General features: G+C 39.3%; 1 protein-coding gene across 10 annotated transcripts in view; it reads left to right on the top strand.

The window, feature by feature from the left end:
* The window catches only part of FAM184A (family with sequence similarity 184 member A), a 167,335-nt gene that overhangs the window by 101,782 nt on the left and 44,661 nt on the right, over window positions 1-20,892 (top strand). For all 10 annotated transcript variants that reach the window (XR_014710776.1, XR_014710777.1, XR_014710778.1 and 7 more), the window contains exons 7-9: window positions 2,613-2,774; window positions 4,912-5,033; window positions 5,234-5,384. Coding sequence is in view for 6 of the 10 variants with exons in the window: in XM_084622832.1 (XP_084478958.1) it covers window positions 2,613-2,774; window positions 4,912-5,033; window positions 5,234-5,384 (435 nt within the window). In the remaining 4 variants the exon portion in view is untranslated. The remainder of the gene's footprint in view (window positions 1-2,612; window positions 2,775-4,911; window positions 5,034-5,233; window positions 5,385-20,892) is intronic.

Genomic DNA, 20,892 nt, shown 5'->3' with positions numbered 1-20,892 from the left:
CAACCTTTTAAGCCACACAGAGCACTTGTACAGGTATGAGAGAGAAACTCCCAGCATCACAGAAAAATGCAAGGTGGAACAGATTGTTTAGCATAAGTAGTTAGCATGTGTTGTAATCAACCATTCAAGGTAGAGTGGCCTATTAAGATTTCTGCTGTCATGGGGCAAAAAGAGGGAGTTTGTTGTAATAAGCCATAAATATAGTGCTTATGTTCAGTCCATGATTTTTAGTGTCTGACAGAGTAATGAATATAAGCCCCCAAGCTCATCTTTTGAAAGTTTTGTGCAGGATTCCTTTGAGGATGAGGACTGATAGGTCACTTTGTAAAAAGTGTTCACTCACAGGTGAATCAGGTGTTTTTGTCTTTTTATCATTTTCCTGTGTGAGTTCATTTGAGATCATAGTGATTGACTAGTTTCTCTCACACAGTTGTTGGGGCATTTAGATGTATACCGCAAGTTGTGATAGGCATATGTAAGATCCATGGAAGGATCTTTGGGGCAGGGGATTGTTGATTGACATGGCTGCAACTACACATCATTATTCCTGGTATTCTTGGACTTGGCCTGTTTTTAGTTTTTCTTCTGTTTCAATTTTTAATTTTTTTATAAAAATAATAACTAAGGAAACCAAGAGACTAAGAAGCAAAGAAAGATCCAGAACAGGAGGAGCTGAGGTGCCTTCTTTTCATTGGTTCTGCTGCCTGTGTATCAAAATTTATGAGAAAAATCTAGATAGGATATGAAAGTCCAGAAAACAAATTAGTAATAACTGATGTTTTCCTCCCTAATGTGGAGGAAAATATCAATAACAGATGGTAATATTAGTATTTGTAAATAACTGTAGAAACATGTTAAAAAAATCTTAATTTTCTGCCCCAAATATTGAAACCAAGTTTACTCATATTTGTAAAATAAATACTTGCGGACTACTATGTCGCATTGCTCAGGGTTAACGATTGCATACTTTGTACTGTATACTTGAAGTGGAGGAATTCTTAAGATCCTTTTTAATTGCTTGACTTCTAACGATTTGAAGTTTTTCAAATGAAGAATTTAATGTAACGTTCTTGTAGTGTGTTAGAGGCTTTTTTGTATTAAAAGGTGTCCTGATTAATGGTTAAAATAGGTCAATGAAGGGGGTGGAATTCCCGGTGTCTGTTGCTTGGTCAGGGGCTTTTCTGAACAATTCACTTACTCTCATCACTTTTATTCCTTTGGCTGCTCCTTTTGCTGTAGTGTAAGTTCCTCTTGGTGATTCTCCTGTTCCCCAACCTTCCACTCAGCTTCTGCTCAGACTCTGGGGCAAGAACCAAGTTTCACCCTTTCCCTCTGTCTTGTTGCTAGTCTTTTGACAGGGGATGAAAGTCCCCTTGGCATTTCACCTGTTCCCTGCTGCACTCGGTCATGATTGTTGCTGCTTCTGCGGGGGCTCTCCTGAGTACTTCACCTGCTAATCCTTTCCCCCCACCCTCCTTGTAGCACCTACCCCTGGGGCCAACATGTCCCGTGTTGTACTCTCACTCTGCTGTCTAAAGCTGCCAGGTCCCAGGGGTCTCCTTGGTGTCATGCTTTCCATTCAGTCTTTTTTTGCCTTAAATTCGTTAATACAACAGCACTGAACTATGACACCATGCTGACAAAAAGGGAGACCAGGCTCAAGAGGAGTAGAACAGCACCTGCTATGCTTTCATAGTGAGAAGGAGGACTGGGAGTCGAGCAACAGCGAAACGCGGGAGGAGAAGGAAGGACTGAGCTAGCAGCCGAGAACAAGACCACATTTGGTCAAAATGAGAGTTGGGGACAGGCAGGACCTGATTGCAGGTGCAAAGTGGCCCGGGCAGTACCAAAGTCCAACCTATTTTTCACGTGTTCTTATCTCAATTCTTCACTATGTATCCCTAGCTCAGTCCCTAAATTCCACACCCCATTTCAGAGCACCGCTACTTCTTCTGCTTTTACTGCTTGCCTGGGTGCCACCCTGGCAGTCTACCCCCCAAAACAGTCTAACACGAGCCCCTCCTATTTGTATTCTGTAAAATTTTTCACAAAATGTTTCAAAGTGCAGGTTTGGATACCTTTTCCTTTAAAGGTGTTCAGTTGTTAATCTTACAAATACTGTAAATTTAAATATATAGGAGGAATTCTGCCTGTCAAGGACATGAAAGTAGTCGTATTAAAGAGAAAATAGGTTGCATGGACAAAAATTGATTTACAAGGAAGAGAATAGTATTCACTAAAGCAAAACTCTTTGTATACACAGGGATCAAAAACCCGTGCCTGGCCCTGGCTTGTGGGGCTCTGACTCCACGGTTAAAAATCACTGTGTAGGTGCTCAGGCCCATGCTGAAGCCCAAGCTCCAAGACCCTGCAAGGGAGGAGGATCCCGGATCCTGATCTCTAGCCTGAACCCAAATGTCTGCACGGCGATTTTTTTAGCCCTGCAGCCTGAGCCCTGCCAGCCTGAGTCAGCTGACCTGGGCCAGCTTTTGCCATACGGTGGGTCTTTTATCCCTGTGTAGACGTATCCTTAGAGTGAAAGATATGAGGCTGATTTTGTTTAGTTCCCACTAGTAATGATTATGAAAATATTGTATCTCTTTATATTGTAGGTGTGTCGTCTACAAGACCAAGTAAGAAAAAGTGAACAGGGCCTTGGTGCTGCAGAAGGACACATCTCCAATCTTCAAGAAACCCAGGAAATACTCCAAAAAGAACTAGAGTTATCCAAAGCAAGGCTGAGAGAAACCACAGAATCATTGTATAATATTGAGGTAACCGCATGATGGGAAAGCAAATGATTTAAAACACAATTATAGTGTTTACTGACTGTTTTTTAAACATCAAGACCTGGTTTAATGCAGTGGTTCTCAAAGCTGGTCCGCCGCTTGTTCAGGGAAAGCCCCTGGCATGCCGGACCAGTTTGTTTATCTGCCACGTCCGCAGGTTCGGCCGATCGTGGCTCCCACTGCCCACGGTTCGCCACTCCAGGCCAATGGACATGGTGGCCGTCCTTCCCACAGCCCCCATTGGCCTGAAGCGGCAAACTGCTGCCAGTGGGAGCTGCAATCGGCCGAACCTGCGGACACGGCAGGTAAACAAAGCGGCGGACTGGCTTTGAGAACCACTGTTTTAATGGGAATATTAAAGAAGTGGCTTCATATAGCCCTATTAAAAAAAAAATGCTGATTTCCTTTTTTTTTTTTTTTCATTTCAAGGCTTAGAACATAAAAATTAGATATGAATATTTTAAGAGGTCATTTCTATTATTAACTGAGTGTTGCGACAAATACATCTTTCTCTAGCTAATTGAAATTGTACTGTAAACAACTCCGAGTAGCTTTATTAGAGCTAGAATTTTGTGTTTTACTCTTGTTGGTTTTCATTTCATGTGCGCTCAAACCATGAAATAACAAACATTTAATTGACATGTCCTTTTTTAAAATTTTCTTTTTAAAAGTGGAAGATATCCCTAAAAGACTGAGTAAGAAAGCTTCAGAAAGCAAATGCACAGAGGTTCACAATTTCTGTAAAGTGAAAAAAGGTGTTAAGGATATTCTTCTCTTGAAACTAAATTCAACAAAAAACAGTAGTACTGTTTGGTGAACCTCTGACTTAGTCTGCTATATAAACATATAATTTATTTTTTGTTGTTTTGTGAACTAAATTTGCTGTAGGATTTGCATCTTAAATTATGTATGTGCTTATGTATGTGAAAATACTCTTTGTCCCCTCAGTTAATTTCCTTTTAAAAACCTACTGAGGCCTTACAGAAATGTAGGCTATTTAGAGACCAATTTGCTTATTGTGTACTGTCATATTTTCTTTCCATTTATGGTTCTTGAAAAGGAAAACAGCATTTTCAGTATTTATTTGTTTTTGTTGTTTTTTCCCTATCTGAAATCATAATTCTCTATTTGTGATGTCATACGTGGTTGCTATGGAAAATATCCTTTACATAGTAAATCTTTTAGGTAAATGCTTAAACGTGAATAATCCCATCCCCTATCTGGCAGAATAATAGTCTTTGCCAAGGTCCAATGTAAAAGATTGCTAGTTTAAGCCTAGCATCTTTTTTTGTCCCAACCTGTAACATTCAGATAACCACTGTTCATTCAGAAAGAATAAGCATCCGAAATTTAAATGTTCACATTTAAGAAATGGTTAATACTAGCAATTGTCTCAGCAAGTTTTAGAATGTATTAATTAGAGCAGGGCGAATACTGCAAAAAATGTCCCACGAATATTCATTTAAAAAAAACTCTGATACTCTCCACATGCCTCATGTGTTGGCTTTTCATAAATAAAGCAAACACTGCTGGCAGGAATGTTTATTGTAACTATGAAGTTTAAGCAAATATTACAAAATGTTCAAATGAATTTTGAATTCCTGATTACAAGTGTCCACCACAAAAACCTGATTCTTATAATTATGCCTGGCCAGGTAAGGAACAGAAAAACATACCATGTGAACTTTGTATCTGATCAAAACAGCTCAAATGTTGAATTTCAAGTGCTGAATACTTCCAGCCAACTATTTTGCATATGATACATACAAACAAACATTACTTGCATAAATGATTTCTTGAAAAATTTCAAATAAGTAATAAATTTAAGAAAATATTTTGTCAGAAATATGACAGAAGTATAATTCAGGGAGCTCAAATATTTGTGGAGCTGAAAATAACAATGAAAACAGTCTTCATTAGGAGTCAGATTTTTGAATTATTTTATTAATTATTTTATACTTTAATCATGTTATAATAAGGCACCTGTAAACAAGTGTTTAATGACCAAAAATGTCAATGCTGGCAACACTGGCAGGAATTTTATTTTGATTCAGAGAAAGATTTCTGTTCAAAATACTTTTTTGCAGCTGCTGAGTCTCCATTATAAAGTTTGTATTTTCAGGGGGAACTAGAACAGGAGAGACAGCAGCATGAAGCAAAGATTTCTGCTATGAGGGAAGAGGAGAAGATGAAAGTTGACAGAATGGCTCGTGACCTAGAAATAAAATGGACAGAAAATCTTCGGCAAGTGTTTTTTCTTTGTTTTAAATAGGAAAGAAAAGCATGCATTAAATGAAACAAGTCATTATTAATGCAATGTACAAGTACAGCAAATATTTTTGTAATTATATAAGCATTTCAAATTCACTTCTCAATAATACTTGTTAATTTTTATTTTTATGAAAGGCTAGATCATGTTTTAATTATATTACTTTTTCTTTCAGACAGGAATGTAGTAAACTTCGTGAAGAGTTGAGGCTTCAGCATGAAGAGGATAAAAAGGCCGCCATGACTCAGCTCTTGCAACTGAAAGAACGTGAAAAAAATGCTGCTAGGGATGGCTGGCAAAAGAAGGTAGAAGATCTTTTAGACCAGGTAACTAGAACGGCTAGTTAAGTATCAAAGGAAAGTTATAATTTGGATTTAGGCTGCTGATGGTTTATTACTGACTAATTGTATGAAAGCAGTATAAAACTTGTCTCTAGGCTTAATTTGGATGATAACTCATTAGAGATTACTCAGTAATAACAATACTGATTTAATGTGAAAACCTTTCTTACTCATTAAAATGATGAGAAAGAGTATACTCTTTTTTTTCCTTGTGGTACTAAACATGAGGAAACTGTTTTCATTTCTTTGGTATTCTTATCCACGCTCTGTGGATTTATGCCTCTCTACCTATTAATGTTTCTTGTTGTAGGTATTTATGTATGTTTATATTGCTTAGTTAGTTTTGTAATTATTTGGAGGTATCATACATGTTTACATTGATGGTACAGTAGAAAACATGTAAAAAGTCAAAATTTGCCAATTACCAGTATCACCACACATTTACTGCACCTATCTCCTGCCCTAAATATGGGGGAAACTATCGTAATCTCAGATACTACTATGTGGTAATTTTTGATAAATGCTGGCTTTTTAATTGCAGCTACTGTGTGTATTCATGCTAATATTTACTATAATAAAGTGCTTTCCCCCTGTTAAATCATTCACACAAATTCTTTGTTTTATACTTTTTTGCAATGCCAGTAGTGAAGTAGCATTGAGTTGATTGAGTACTTGGATGAAAAAGACAGATAAAAGAAGGCCAAACATAATTTTAGTGACAGAAAGGAATAGCTTTTTGGAAATGATTTAGTAAACACATGTTATTTTTGTGTCTGTATGGTGACTGCTTTAGCTATGGCTTCAACTTTGAGAACACAAAAACTTAAGTGTGCAGCTTTGTGCACACAATTAGTTATGGGTGCATATGTTAGTATTTCCCCATCTAATTACCTGATTTTATACACTGTGGGAAATTTGTTTGTCAGTGCTATAATTTGTGCCCATAAAAGTGGAGGCTTCTGAAAATCTTGACCTAAATTATCTTTTACAGCTTGGATGTTATCAAGGACTTTTGCTTGTCTCATTTTTAAGAGTTCATTCTCATTTTGAGTAGTATTATTTTTGAAGACTCATTTACTCCCATTTTTTCAGCTTGTAAGTGGCACATTCTCAATTACATTCCCAAAAGCAGCTCAATTTAAAAAGTGGTACATCAGCCAAAACATGCTAAACTTTGTGTTTTTTTTTAATTTGTGTTAAAAATACTTTAATTATATTTAAGATACTTAACAAAATCTGTTGTAATTAGGGTTCCCAATTAAATCGCAGTTAATTCACGCAATTAAAAATAATTAATCGCAATTAAAAAATTAGTCGCGATTAATCGCAGTTTTAATCGCACTTTTAAACGATAGAATGCCAATTGAAATTTATTAAATGTTTCTGCATGTTTTTCTACATTTTCAAATATATTGATTTCAGTTACAACACAGAATACAAAGTGTGCAGTGCTCAATTTATATTACTTTTGATTACAAATATTTGCACTGTAAAAATGACAAACCAAAGAAATAGTATTTTTCAATTCCCCTAATACAAGTACTGTCATGCAATCTCTTTATGGTGAAAGTGCAACTTACAAATGTAGATTTTTTGTTTGTTGCATAACTGCACTCCATAACAAAGCAATGTAAAACTTTAGTGCCTACAGTCCACTCAGTCCTACTTCTTGTTCAGCCAATTGCCAAGAGAAACAAGTTTGTTTGTATTTACAGGAGATAATGCTGCCCGCTTCTTACTTACAATGTCACCTGAAAGTGAGAACAAACGTTTGCATGGCACTTTTGTAGCCAGCATTGCAAGGTATTTACATGCCAGATATACTAAATATTCATCTGCCTCTTCATGCTTCGACCACCATAGAATCATAGACTATTAGGGTTGGAAGAGACCTCAGGAGGTCATCTAGTCCAATCCCCTGCTCAAATCAGAACCAACACCAACTAAATCATCCCAGCCAAGGCTTTGTCAAGCCGAGCCTTAAAAACCTCTAAGGATGGAGATTCCACCACCTCCCTAGGCAACCCATTCCAATCATTGACCACCCTCCTAGTGAAATAGTGTTTCCTAATATCCAACCTAGACTTTCCCCACTGCAACTTGAGACCATTGCTTCTTGTTCTGTCATCTACCACCACTGAGAACAGCCTAGCTCCATTCTCTTTGGAACCCCTTTTCAGGTAGTTGAAGGCTGCTGTCAAATCCCCCCTCACTCTTCTCTTCTGCAGACTAAATAATCCCAGTTCCCTCAGCCTCTCTTTGTAAGTCATGTGCCCCATCCCCCTTATAATTTTTGTTGCCCTCTGCTGGACTCTCTCCAATTTGTCCACATCCCTTCTGCAGTGGGGGGACCAAAACTGGAGGCAATACTCCAGGTGTGGCCTCACCAGTACCAAACAGAGGGGAATAATCACTTCCCTCGATCTGCTACTAATGCTCCTGCTAATACAGCCCAATATGCCGTTGGCCTTCTTGACAACAAGAGCACACTGTTGACTCATATCCAGCTTCTCGTCCACTGTAATCCCCACGTCTTTTTCTGCAGAACTGCTGCTTAGCTAGTTGGTCCCCAGGCTGTAGCGGTGCATGGGATTCTTCCTTCCTAAGTGCAGGACTCTGCACTTGTCCTTGTTGAACCTAGTCAGATTTCTTTTGGCCCAATCCTCCAAATTGTCTAGGTCACTCTGGACCCTATCCCTACCCTACAGCATATCTACCTCTCCCTCCAGTTTAGTGTCATCTGCGAACTTGCTGAGGATGCAATTAATCCAATCATCCAGATCATTAGTAAAGATGTTGAACAAAACTAGTCCCATTCCAGAGGACATGCTTCCATGCTGATGATGTTTGTTAAAAAAAAAAAAAAATGCAGTAATTAAATTTGTGACTGAACTCCTTGGAGGAGAATTGTATGTCTCCTGCTCCATGGTTTTACCTGCTTTCTGCCATATATTTTGTGTTATGGTAGTCTCAGATGACGACCCAGAACATGTTGTTTGATTTAAGAGCACTTTCACTGCAGATTTGACAAAACACAAAGAGGGTACCAATGTGAGATTTCTAAAGATAGCTACAGTGCTCAACCCAAGGTTTAAGAATCTAAAGTGCCTTCCAGAATCTGAGAGGGACGAGGTATGGAGCATGCTTTCAGAAGTCTTAAAAGAGCAGCACTCTGATGCAGAAACTATAGAACCCAAACCACCAAAAAAGAAAATCAGCCTTCTGCTGGTGGCGTCTTACTCAGATGATGAAAATTAACAGGCGTCGGGCTGCACTGCTTTGGATCATTATCGAACAAAACCTGTCATCAGCATGGATACATGTCCTCTGGAATGGTGGTTGAAGCATGAAGGGACATATGAGTCTTTAGCACATGTGGCACATAAGTAGCTTGCGATGCCAGCTACAACAATGCCATGCAAACCCCTGTTCTCACTTTCAAGTGACATTGTAAACAAGAAGCGGGCAGTATTATCTCCTGCAAATGTAAACAAACTTGTTTGTCTGAACGATTGGCTGAACAAGAAGTAGGACTGAGTGGACTTGTAGGCTCTAAAGTTTTACAGTGTTTTATTTTTGAGTGCAGGTTTTTTTGGTACATAATTCTACATTTATAAATTCAACTTTCATGATAAAGAGGTTACGCTATAGTATTTGTATTAGGTGAATTGAAAAATACTGTTTCTTTTGGTTTTTACAGGGCAAATATTTGTAATAAAAATAATATAAAGTGAGAATTGTACACTTTGTATTTTGTTGTAATTGAAATCAATATATTTGGAAAAGTAGAAAACATCCAAAAATATTTAAATAAATGGTTTCTATTATTGTTTAACAGTGCTATTAATCACAATTAATTTTTTTTATCGCTTGACAGCCTTAGTTAATCAAGCTTCCCTGTTTTTCCGGAGTGTAAAAATACCAGTTAGACTGTTGGAAATGAGCATGTGCTTTGGGATTTTTTTTTTCTTTTTCTGAATAAAGATTTTGGAACAGACAAATGCAGAAAAATAATGGTGAAAGGGAGAGAGGTTATTCTCAGGGTTCAGGGTAAGAGGAGAATTGTGGGCATAGGAGGCAACTTATGTATGTAAAAAGCTTATTCTGTCTTTTACGTTCATTCACCTGCGCCAAGCCACACAAACTAAGAGTTACGTCAGTGATTCTCAAACTTTTGTACTGGTGACTCCTTTCATATAGCAAGCCTCCACCTTATAAATTAAAAACAATAAATGCTGGATGCAAAGCAGAGTCTGAGGTGGGGGCTGACAGCTGGCAACCCCCCAAGTAATAACCTCAGGACTCATTGAGGCGTCCTGATCCCCAGTTTGAGAACCCCCTGAGTTACGCCATACCATGATGGTGTGTGGAGACAGCTAAAACAAATGCAAAAGACATTTTCCATTTTTCTTCACTTGTTACTTTTTCAGAAACAGATCCTCAGTTGGGATTCTTGAATGCTATTAACTATATTCTAGTAAAGTCTGACCTTGCTGGGGGATTTTATGGACTGTGATCTTGTCTGGTGGGTTTAGTTCTTTTTCAGGTTTTTTTACTTCTGGTTCTTGACAGCTTTGCTTTAGTTTCCTGCGGCCATACTCTCACCTTGAAATGGATTAAGTATATTCATCTTGTTTCTCTGTGATTGGCAAAGGGGTGTTGCTGTAGCTCTGTGTGTAGTTTTTTTTTTTTTCTGATTCTGTCAGTCTTCTTTCCGTAATTCTAGTAATCACCTACTTCTGGCAGTTTTAGGTGAGTACAGTATGTAAAGCTAACTAATAATGAGAAGGAAGATCTCTTCATACAAGTGCTGTGTGTGTGGAGTGATATTGTAGACCACTTTAATAAGTTGTTTGTATTTTTAGAATGAAGTTGGACCTAACCTTATGTTAAATGACCTTAAGAGGTCAGTCCATGTCTAAAAAATGGGCAAATGTTGAGGTCACTACATATTTTAGGCTTTTGGTAGCTAATTTTATTATAGTGTGGTTGGAGGTACCCGGTCGTATTTGATTGGTTTTATTTCTAAAATTGCGTAAACATTTGGAATGTGGTGTTTATAATTGTTTTTAATGAGAGGCGGGCTTTGGTTTCTGGCCTTCAAGAAAAAGGTTTTTTGTTTGAGCAAAGATTTGGGTCACAGCCATTTTGCTTCTTCCTACTTCAATTGTGTACTGCAATTCCCTGCTTGGAAATAATAAGGCTGTTTTTATAGATGTTAAGGGACTGATTGTCATTACCATTTACCACTCAGGACTGTAAATGGGTTTTTAAGGAGGATGTAAAGTCCCTTCACACTGCTAGAATGGTGTGAAGGAGCTTTAGTGTACATGAGATTTAGGCTCAGTAGTCTCCATACTGAACTTTGATTTTTGGATGAACCCGTTGAGCTGTTTTCAATCTCAAAGCCTGAAAATCAAAGTTCAGGATGTATACCTTAACTTTGGTAATAGCAATCCTATCCCTTCAATATTTTTTGTCATCTGTAGACCCGAAGGAGATGTATTTCCACATCTGTGTCTGGATATCTGTACTTTGCAACTAGTTATACTTTCATTACCACAAGACTTATTTCTAGTACAGGGCCCTTTCTTTTGATCTATTGACCTTGCTGAGGGTTATTACCATGGTTTTAGTAGTTTGGCTGTGGCCTTTTGAGAACAGAGAATCTACGGACAACTCACTAATTAGTTCACCCTCGGGATCCAGGATACAGGCAAAGTGAATAGCTTTCCTACAGAAAAAAGGATTTGTGATAAACAAAGAAAAGTGTCCTGATCTCTGCTCAAAGGGTATAACATCTGAGGGTTATACTCAACTCAACCAAAGACAGTATCTTAATCTCGGAAGAGAGATAGAGGAAGATTGTAGGTATGATATATCTGCTAGCACCAACATGCTAGTATCATGACTGGAAAACCTACAATGGGTCCACTTTGACACTTCAGCTATTATTGCAGTAATTAATAATAATAATAATTAAAGTAGTAGTAGTAGTAGTAATAGAAGCTCCAACCAAGATCGGAGCGCCATTGTGCTAGGCACTTACAGACATGTAGTAAGAGACGGTCCTTGCCACAAATATTTAAATATACCAGACAGACACATCATAGAGAGAAGAAGTGACTTTCTTAAGGTCTTCCAGCAGGTTAGTGATCGACCAAGGAATGGAATCTGTATTTTCTGAATCTCAGTCCAGTATCTTATCTAATGGCCCACACAGCCTCTCAAACTTGCAGACACTAGAGAGATTCTATCTCTTCCAAACTAAACATCCGAGTGAGTGTTCCAGACTCTGTAATTCGATCCCTACAGACTCAAATGGACTATCCTATGTCAGAACCAGAAAGGATCCTTGTCATAACTAATGCCAGTCTGCACAGGTCGGGAGCACATTTGAAATCCCAAATGCCACAGTATGTTTGGTTCCAGGCAGGAATAAAGAAGCAGCAATGATCCAGCTCACCTCATTGCATTTCTAAATGACAGTACACTACAAGCATTGTTCAAATCTTTACCAACAAGAACACACAATGACGTACCTGAATTAAAAGGTGGGAACAAGGACCATTGCTCATCACAGGAAGGCACACACACTGTTAATCTTCCAGAAAATCATGTCTGGTGTGCTCATGCTCTTCACATCAAAGAAAAGGCAAACATTGCATATTGATTCAATAGGGAAGATACATACCCTAGGAAATGGAGCCTGCATGCACAGGCATACAAGATAACTCAAAGATTCAAAATAGTTTCAGTGCATTATTTTGCCTTAAGAGCCAAGAGAAAAAAAATGAGTTCAGTTTTTGTAAGACCAAAAGTATACAGAAGTAGGGGGCAATATATGCTCTAAGTGGCCCCAGGTTTTTTGTACACCTATATGCTCATTTCACTCCTAGAAAAAAAAGAAAATAGCATCGAGGAATAATATTGGCTCCCATCTGGCTATGGAAGCTATGGTTTCAGACCTCACTTAGACGTGGATTTTGGTTCTACTGACACTTCCACAAATTCTCAACCTTCTAAATCAGGAACCAGTTACCCATCTGATTCCTCATTTCTTATGTTTAACACTCTGAAAACATAGTAAATAATTAAGCTTTTTAACATCTTTAGTGATAGTTAAAGACACCCTGCTTTTGTCTCATAAGAAATACATTAATGCAGCCTATGGGGCAATTTGGACAAAATTTACATTTTGACTTTATGAATGATGCATCAGATTCTCCTCTACCAATATAAAACCTCTTCTTGAAGTTCTGCAGGATGGGCTATGAATACGACTCATGGCCAGCCCTCAGTTGACATGGTGAGGCATATGAGAGGTAGTCTATGGTAATACGGGGTTTGCCAACATAGGGCTTTATAGGTGGTAACCTTGAATCTGATCGAGAAGTGAATTGGTAGCCCTTTCAGGAATATATAATACTGCAAGGAATTCCAGGAGGACCTAATAAATTTGATTGTTCAATGTGATAACGTAGGAGAGTCATTGTAGAAAAAGATATGGAAGAACACATTGGAAAGTTTTTAAATTAAACTGCTTGTATTTACTGGTGGGTTCTGAACTATCTGTAACCTTGGGAGAAAGATTTAAGCATTGTTTTAGACAGCTCTGTGAAGAAGTCTACTCAGTACACAACAGTCAAAGTGAATGAAAAGTTTGGCTCTTTTAAAAAGGGGATAGAGGATAATACTCATTTACACAAGCAATGCTAAAGAATTCTATGGTATTATCAATTGTAATCCTTCACAGCATAAAGTTATTGCCATCAGAGTCTTTTATTTTATATTATGTATACAGTATATCTCAGACAAGACTAAAATATTTTCCTTGTGAGAATGTGCGGTACAACTGACCAAGCCGTGTAAAAGTTTGACAATTCCTAAAGCATCAAATATAGGTTACTATCAGGTACGGGTTTTGGACTAGATGGATGAGTGGTCTATTCCTTGATGAGGAGTCTTTTGTTCTTATCTCTGCTGTCTGGAATGGTATATGGTGAACATAGCAGAATGAAGATGTCTGTCTTGTTCGTTCTGCAAGGTACACCTATACCAATCCAGGTGAGTTTTCCCCATAAAAATACTCAGAGAATTCAGGAGCCATAAGTTTCTTTGGTTTTTAAAACTAGTTCTCACTTTTTTTCTTTCTTATTTTACTACTGGAGAGGTTTGTTCAACTAAGGAAGCAGGAAAAAGCTCTTGGTTTTCCTTTTAGAATATCAGTGTGTTCTTTATCTCTGCTTTCTGTTTTTGTATTGCATAAACCTATAGTTTGGGGAGAACTTAAATGTATGGGTAAGGTCCTCCTTTGATTTCTCCCATTTTATTGTGATACCTGTTAATATTTCATCACATGAGGATCCATTTTTTTATTGCCAGTGAGCAAAATGGGTGTTTATGCTTTTCGTGTACACCAGTCAGCTCGTACTGACTCGTCTGCCTTCACTATTTATCAAACAGATGTGCCAGTGAGATGTCAGAAATGTTTGTGCCAGCTTGTTTTTGTTTTCTCTTGAAGTCCCATACTGTTCTGCTACCAAACATTTGTGTTGTGACATTTACCTTTTGTAACTTAGATTTTTAGCCTCCCCATAACATAAAGAATACAAGAAATATTAAAAGAAATATAGTAGGAATAGATAAAATATACCACATATGATACAGTTTGATAAACTCATAGACTTTAAAGTCAGAGGGGATCATTGTGATCATCTAATCTGACCTCATTCACATTGCAGGCCACAGAACCTCACCCATCCACCCCTGAAATAGACCCCTAAGCTCTGGCTGAAATAAAGAAGTCTTCAAATCATGGTTTAAAGACTTCAGATTAGAGAATTCACCATTTACACTAGTTCAAACTGCAGGTGACCTGTGCTCCATGCTGCAGAGTAGAGGTGGGCAAACTACGGCCCACGGGACCATCCTGCCTGGCCTTTCAGCTCCCAGCCGGGGAGGCTAGCCCCCAACTCCTCCCCTGCTGTCCTCCCTCCTCCGCAGCCTCACCTTGCCGCCAGCGCTCTGGCCTGCCACTCCTGCCGGGCAGCGTGCAAGTTAGCAATTTCCCCTTGTTTTTCTACTATGAGACAGGGAGAAAAGATCTTGATCTACCCTCTCTAGAGGCTTGCTGTATAGACAAGCCTGAGACCTTTCATGATTTTTGTATACTTTTATCATGTCCCCTCTTAATCATCTCATTTTTAAGGTAAACAATCCTAATCTTTTTCTATTGCTTCATGTGATCTTTTCCATGACCCTACTCATTCTTGTTGTCTTTCTCTGAACTTCCTCTAATTCTGCCATATCCATTTCGAGTGCACACAGTATTCCACATGAGGGTGACCCATGTAATGACATCATAATATTTTCTGTATTATTCTCCAACCGTTCATTATGCACCCTACCATTTGTTTGCTTTTTTGACAGCAGCTGCACATTGATCTTGATTGAGCTGTTCAGTGAAACCCAGATTTTTTTTTTCCTGAATTGATCCTCTTAATTTAGAATCCAGTAAGGCAGTGGTTCCCAAACTTATTCCGCCACTTGTGCAGGGAAAGCCCCTGGCGGGCCGGGCCGGTTTGTTTACCTGCCGTGTCCGCAGGTTCGGCCGATCGCAGCTCCGAAACAGCGACCCGCGGCCGCTAGGAGCCGCGATAGGCCGAACCTGCGGACACGGCAGGTAAACGAACTGGCCCGGCCCGCCAAGGGCTTTCTCCGCATAAGCGGCGGAACAAGTTTGGGAACAACTGCAGTAAGGTATATCAGTAGTTCAAATTTTTCCCTCCAATGTGCTCTGCTTTGCATTTAACATTGAATCTTATCTCCCGTTGTGTTGCCCATTCACCTAGCTTGGTTAGGTGTCTCTGAAGTTTCTCAGTCTTCTCAAAACTTCACTAACGTAAATAATTATCATCTGCAAATTTTTGCACAATTTTTATCTGTTAGAGCGGGCTGGAAGAAGACAATGCCATTTCTCAAAACATTTTGAGGTTTTGAAATGAAAATACAAGAGAGCAAGAGAGAGCACACACAGAAAATGCACTCTTTCTCTAATTTGAGGGATAAGGCTGCCTGATTCAGAGTAGGGACTTGAACTTGGGTCTCCCAAATACCAGGCCAGTACCAAAACCACAAGGCTAGAAAGAGAGAGTCTCTCTCATGCCCTCACACTTGCTCTCCCTCTGGTCAGAGTCCATCCTAGACCCAAGAATCCTTCCTGACATAATTGCTGCTGAAACTGGTGTTTTTGTGAAACATTTTGGTTTCAACAAAATGAAATTTTTCAATGGAAAAATGTTTCGTCAAAAATATTTTGACCAGCTCTAATAAATATAGTAAACAATATTCGTATTGTGTTTTTTGTCGTCTTTTCTCTTTCTAATATAGGGTTCATGCTATGTTGTATTGTTTTAGCTTCTGTCACTTTTCAACTTCCACAAAGGAGAGATTGTAGCATAAATATTCGTAGATTTTAAGTCTAGAAAGGACCATTAGATTAATCTGGCATCCTGTATAACATAAGCCATAGAACTCACCAAGTTATCTCTGTAATGAGCCCAATAACTTGCGGTTAACTAAAGTCTTAAGGCATCCAGTCTTGATTTGAAGACATAAGAGATGGAGAATCCATCACTTCCCGTGTTCACTTGGTCCAATAGTTAATCACTCTCATTTGTTAAAGCATTTGTACTTTATTTCTAAATTGAGTTTGTCTGGCTTTAACTTCCTGTAGTTGGTTCTTGTTATCCCTTTTTCTGGTAGGTTAAAGAGCCCTTTAAGTAACTGGTTCTTTCTCCCAATGTAGGTACTTGTACACCAGGGATGGGCAAACTTTTTGGCCCTAGGGCCATATCAGAGTTGCGCAACTATATGGAGGGCCAGGTAGGGAAGCCTGGTCCCCGCCCTCATCTGCTCCCTCCCACTTCCCACCCCCTGACTTCCCCCCCTCAGAACCCCAGACCCATCCAACCCCCCTGCTCCTTGATTCCTGACTGTGCCCTCCCAGGACCCCCTGCCCCTAATGGCCCCCCAGAACCCCACTCCCTATCCAACCTTCCCTACTCCCTGTCCACTGACTGCCCCACCCCCTATCCACACCCCCGTCCCCTGACAGGCCCCCGGGGCCTCCCATGTCTATCCAACCCCCCTGCTCCCCATCCCCTGACCGACCGCCCCCGAGCCTCCGCCCCATCCAGCCGCTCCCTGTCCCCTGACTGCCCCCAGGCACTCCCTACCCCATATCCAACTCCCCTACTCCCTGCCCCCTTACCGTGCTGCTCAGAGCCGCAGGAGCTCGCAGCCGCACCACCCAGCTGGAGCCAGCCACACAGGAGCAGCAGGCCAGAGCACTGGTGGCACAGTGCACTGAAGCTGCGGGGGAGGGACCGGGGGCTAGCCTCCCTGGCCAGGAGCTCAAGGGCTGGGCAGGACGGTCCCACGGGCCGTAGTTTGACCATCTCTGTTATACGTCATAATCAAGTCATTTATTTATCTTCTTTTTGATAAACTAAATAGATTGAGTTCCTTCAGTCTCTCACTGTAAAGACATTTTTTCCAGCCCTTGAGTCTTTTTATGGCTTTTCTCTGCACCTTCTCTAATTTTTCAACATCCTTTTTAAAATGTGGACAACAAAACTGAATGCAGTGTTTCAGTATTGGTCTTGTCAAAGCTGTATACAGGCGGTAAAATCACCTCCATACTTCTACGTATTACTCCCCTGTTTATACATCCAAGGATCACATTAGTCCTTTTTACCACAGTCTCTCACTGGGAGCTCATTGTCAATTGATTGTTCACTATGACCCCTAAATCCTTTTCAGAGTCACTACTTTCCAGGATAGTTCCTCATTCTGTAGGTATGACCTACATTCCTTGTGTCACAGATATGGTTGAGCTCTCCTCTCTTGGACACTCACCAGACTGTTGTGAGGGGATCCAAACCCTGAATCTCCATGTGTCTTATGCCTACAGAGTTTGACCAGTGTCCAGACGCTCCCCCTGGCTTGAGGTCTCTAGAACTCACTCTAACTCCTCCTTCTGAGATCTGAGACCTCATGGTCCAACTGCCTCCCCTCTCAGATTCCCCCATAATTTATGTACACCCCTTCCCAGAACTCCACCTTGTGAGCTCTCAAAGTTCACAAGTTAATTTTTCAGTGGCACACGATAGTGAAAGCAAACAGGCACGCAGACATCCTTTGCACAGAAGTCTAAAACACCGTTACCCTTTACTTGAGAAAAAGCACAGGAGAATATAGATCATTTAGAAAACATCAAACACTGTGAATCCAATGCACTTCACTCTAGTTCACACTTCCTTTGGGAATCCTTGGGAGACCCTGTGTGTTCAGGTAGGCAGGGTTCCCCCATGCTTCATCCAGTTCGTACAGAAGACAGGTTGAGCTGGTGAAAATGGTTTAAGACCCCCGAGTAGAGCAGCTCATGCTGTCTTATAAAGATCCAGTCCCCCTGTCAGGTGACTTTTTTGCCAGACCATCTCCCCCTAACAAACCGGTTCTCTTGGGTGGGAGCCAGCCTATCCTCTAAGATGTTTGTATATGGTTGGAGGACCATCCCCAAGTTAATAACCCTCTTTTGTCAGCCCTGTATCACTACTCCTTGGAATTTCAGTACAAGGTAAAAGGACAGCAGAGAAGGCACAGGACTGCTCATTCTAAATGGAGTTTGCACCTTGTTAAAGTACATATAGAGAGTTCATAATCTCATGCAGAATTCCTAATTTGTGCAGACAGATCCCCCAAATCGTCACAGTAGGACTTTGCATTTGGCTGTTTTAAAATGCATTTTGTTTGTATGGGCCCAGTTTACCAAGCAATGCAGATAGCTCTGTATGGCAGCTCTGTTGTCATTGTTCACCACTCTGCCAATATTTGTGTCACCCTCTAATTTTCTCAGCAGTGAGTTTATATTTACTTATGGATCATTGCAAAAATGTTGAATAATGATGGGCCGAGAACCAATCCCTGCAGAATCCCACATGAACCCCCTAGTTAATGATGTTTTCCCCATTAACTAATTTTTAGATCTGTCACCTACCCTGTCCTTAATACATTTAACTGTGCTTTATTGATACTGCATAGTACCACATGATATTCTAATTAAAAGATTACCACTAAGTCAGATGCCTTGTAAAAGTCTTTTACAACTATGAACTTATATTTATCAACCAAGCTTGTAACCTCCTCAAAGAATGAAATCAGGTTTGTTTGCCAAGACCTATTTTCGATAAAACCATATTGACAGGCATTACTTATGTTCTAATTTAATTCTTTATTGATGGAAAAGCTGACATGAGCTTCAGTTATTTTACCAAGGATTGATATCGGGCTAACCAACCTGTAAGTACCTGCTTTTAAATACTGGCATTACATTAGCACTCTTCCAGTCTTTTGGGATTTCCCCAGTATTCCAAGTTTTATTAAAAATCAGTGGACCAGAGATCTCCTCCATCATGTCTATTAGGACTCATAGGGCTTTTCTTTTCACTACCGGGGTAAGTCAATGTAAGTTACGCTACTCTAGCAACGTGAATAATGTAGCTGGAGTCAACATAGCTTAGGTCAAATTATCACAGTGTCTTCACTGGTACTTGCATGCCGCCCCTTAAGCTTTTAGTCATGGGACAGAACCCAGCATGATGCCAAATAAGAAATTTTACCTGGAATTTCTTTCCCATTTCTTAGGACATGGCTAGTTTATCACAGAAATATATTGTTAATTATTCATATTACAGTAATGCTTAGAGGCCTCAAACAAAATTAGGGCCTGACTGTACTAGGGACTGTGTGGACACATAATAAGACACAGTCCTTGCCCCTAGGAGTTTACAGTCTTAAATAGACGAGACAGACAAAAGATAGGGGAGGAGGCCCAGAAAGCTGAAGTGATTTGCCCACAGTTGTACAGCAGAGCTAAGGATAGAACTTAGATCTCCTAAGCCCTAGTCTGGTGCCCTATTCACTCAACCATGCTGCCTCTCACTGTTGCTAGAAATAGTAGTTTGCTGTTCAGAGATTTGTTTCCTGCTATTTGAATATCTTTTTTTTTTTCTTTTTGTAGATTTAGGCTGTGGAAAGATATTTTTCCTCTTTTTTTTATGTTCTAGTATTGTCCAAAATTTCTGTAATGAAGACATCCAGGCAATCAAGGTGGTCCAAAAAAATCTGTCATTGAAAAACCCATCTGTTTGAATGACATAAGTGACAAAGGGGGAGATAATCTATCATTCTGGTTTGGAGTCTGAATCAGACACTGTTTCCAGTTATGAAGATACGGCTCATTCATTTTTTGATTATCATATTGAGCATATATATTACTCTATATATATGATCAAGTAATATTGATATAATGCATCTACATATCTACAGTATATGTTTCTGTATGTCTGCAGTTTTTCATTGATGTAAGATGGTGGTACTGTAAAGTAATTTTGCCCTGGACTGTTATCTGAAAACCAGTCTCTTTTGTAAGGATTCTTAATCCTTAAATTTCAGAAAACAAAAAATTCCACTGTGCTTTAAAAAAAGTATGACTTTATTAAAGACTAAATGTGTTCTCAGTATTAAAACAGATAAGACAGTGAAATTTGCTCTTGATATTATAAGGCTACTAACTAAAAAAATGCCTACAGTTGAACACTGACTGCAGTGTTCAAAGTGTAATTCTGACTGATGATAAATGCAAAACATCAGTATGTACGTGATAGCCTTTTCTGAAGTACATTAGCTAAAGCTGAGAGCAGATAAATGCATCAATTTGGTAAATGCAAAACTTGTTCAGTTACATAAGAGAGAAACATTATATTACACTGAAAGGGATACTGATATCCTGAATATTTGAAATATGAGATAGGAAATGAAACAGTTTTTCACCTCATGAGTATGCTACCTTGTGTTCTGTGTTCACTGATTTTGCAGTAAGTCATTGCAAAATTTTTGGTCTGTCTAATTTTTTTTCCAAACAGTTTTCAACTTATTTTTCCCTGGTCAAATTATAATTAATGTTCTGTGTTTTACTCTCCCTTCTTTATCCCTTTTTCTTTTACTTAGTTGATTTCTGAATGTTTCCCTTTATTCCTGTGATCTTTTCTTCATAGCGGCACTGTCTCGGTGAAGCTTTGCATAAATCTATCAGCAATGTAAGTGAGCTACACTTACAACTTGTACACAAGGGCATGCTTGCACTTCTAAACCTGCATACTTTACAATGTTGCTTTAAACTGTGAAGTAAAATACATGATGATATTAGAGACAAGGATATGTATGCATCTGGTTAATAAAAGCTTCTGTGCTGCATCCATTCATCTGTATAAGTGCTCATATCATCTGACATCAAACACTACATAATATCTGCAGCATTTTTTATTATGTTCAAGCAATCTTGCAGGCAATATATTTGCACATTGTGAAGCTTTCTACAAAGCATGAAATTAATAATGCTATATTATAGTTTGCTGCTTGTAATACA

Source organism: Lepidochelys olivacea, assembly GCF_965140295.1.
Source record: "Lepidochelys olivacea isolate rLepOli2 genome assembly, chromosome: 3".
NCBI classification, from domain to species: domain Eukaryota; kingdom Metazoa; phylum Chordata; order Testudines; family Cheloniidae; genus Lepidochelys; species Lepidochelys olivacea.
Note: the sequence above shows the minus strand (reverse complement) of the source record. Positions and strands in the feature narration are given on the sequence as shown.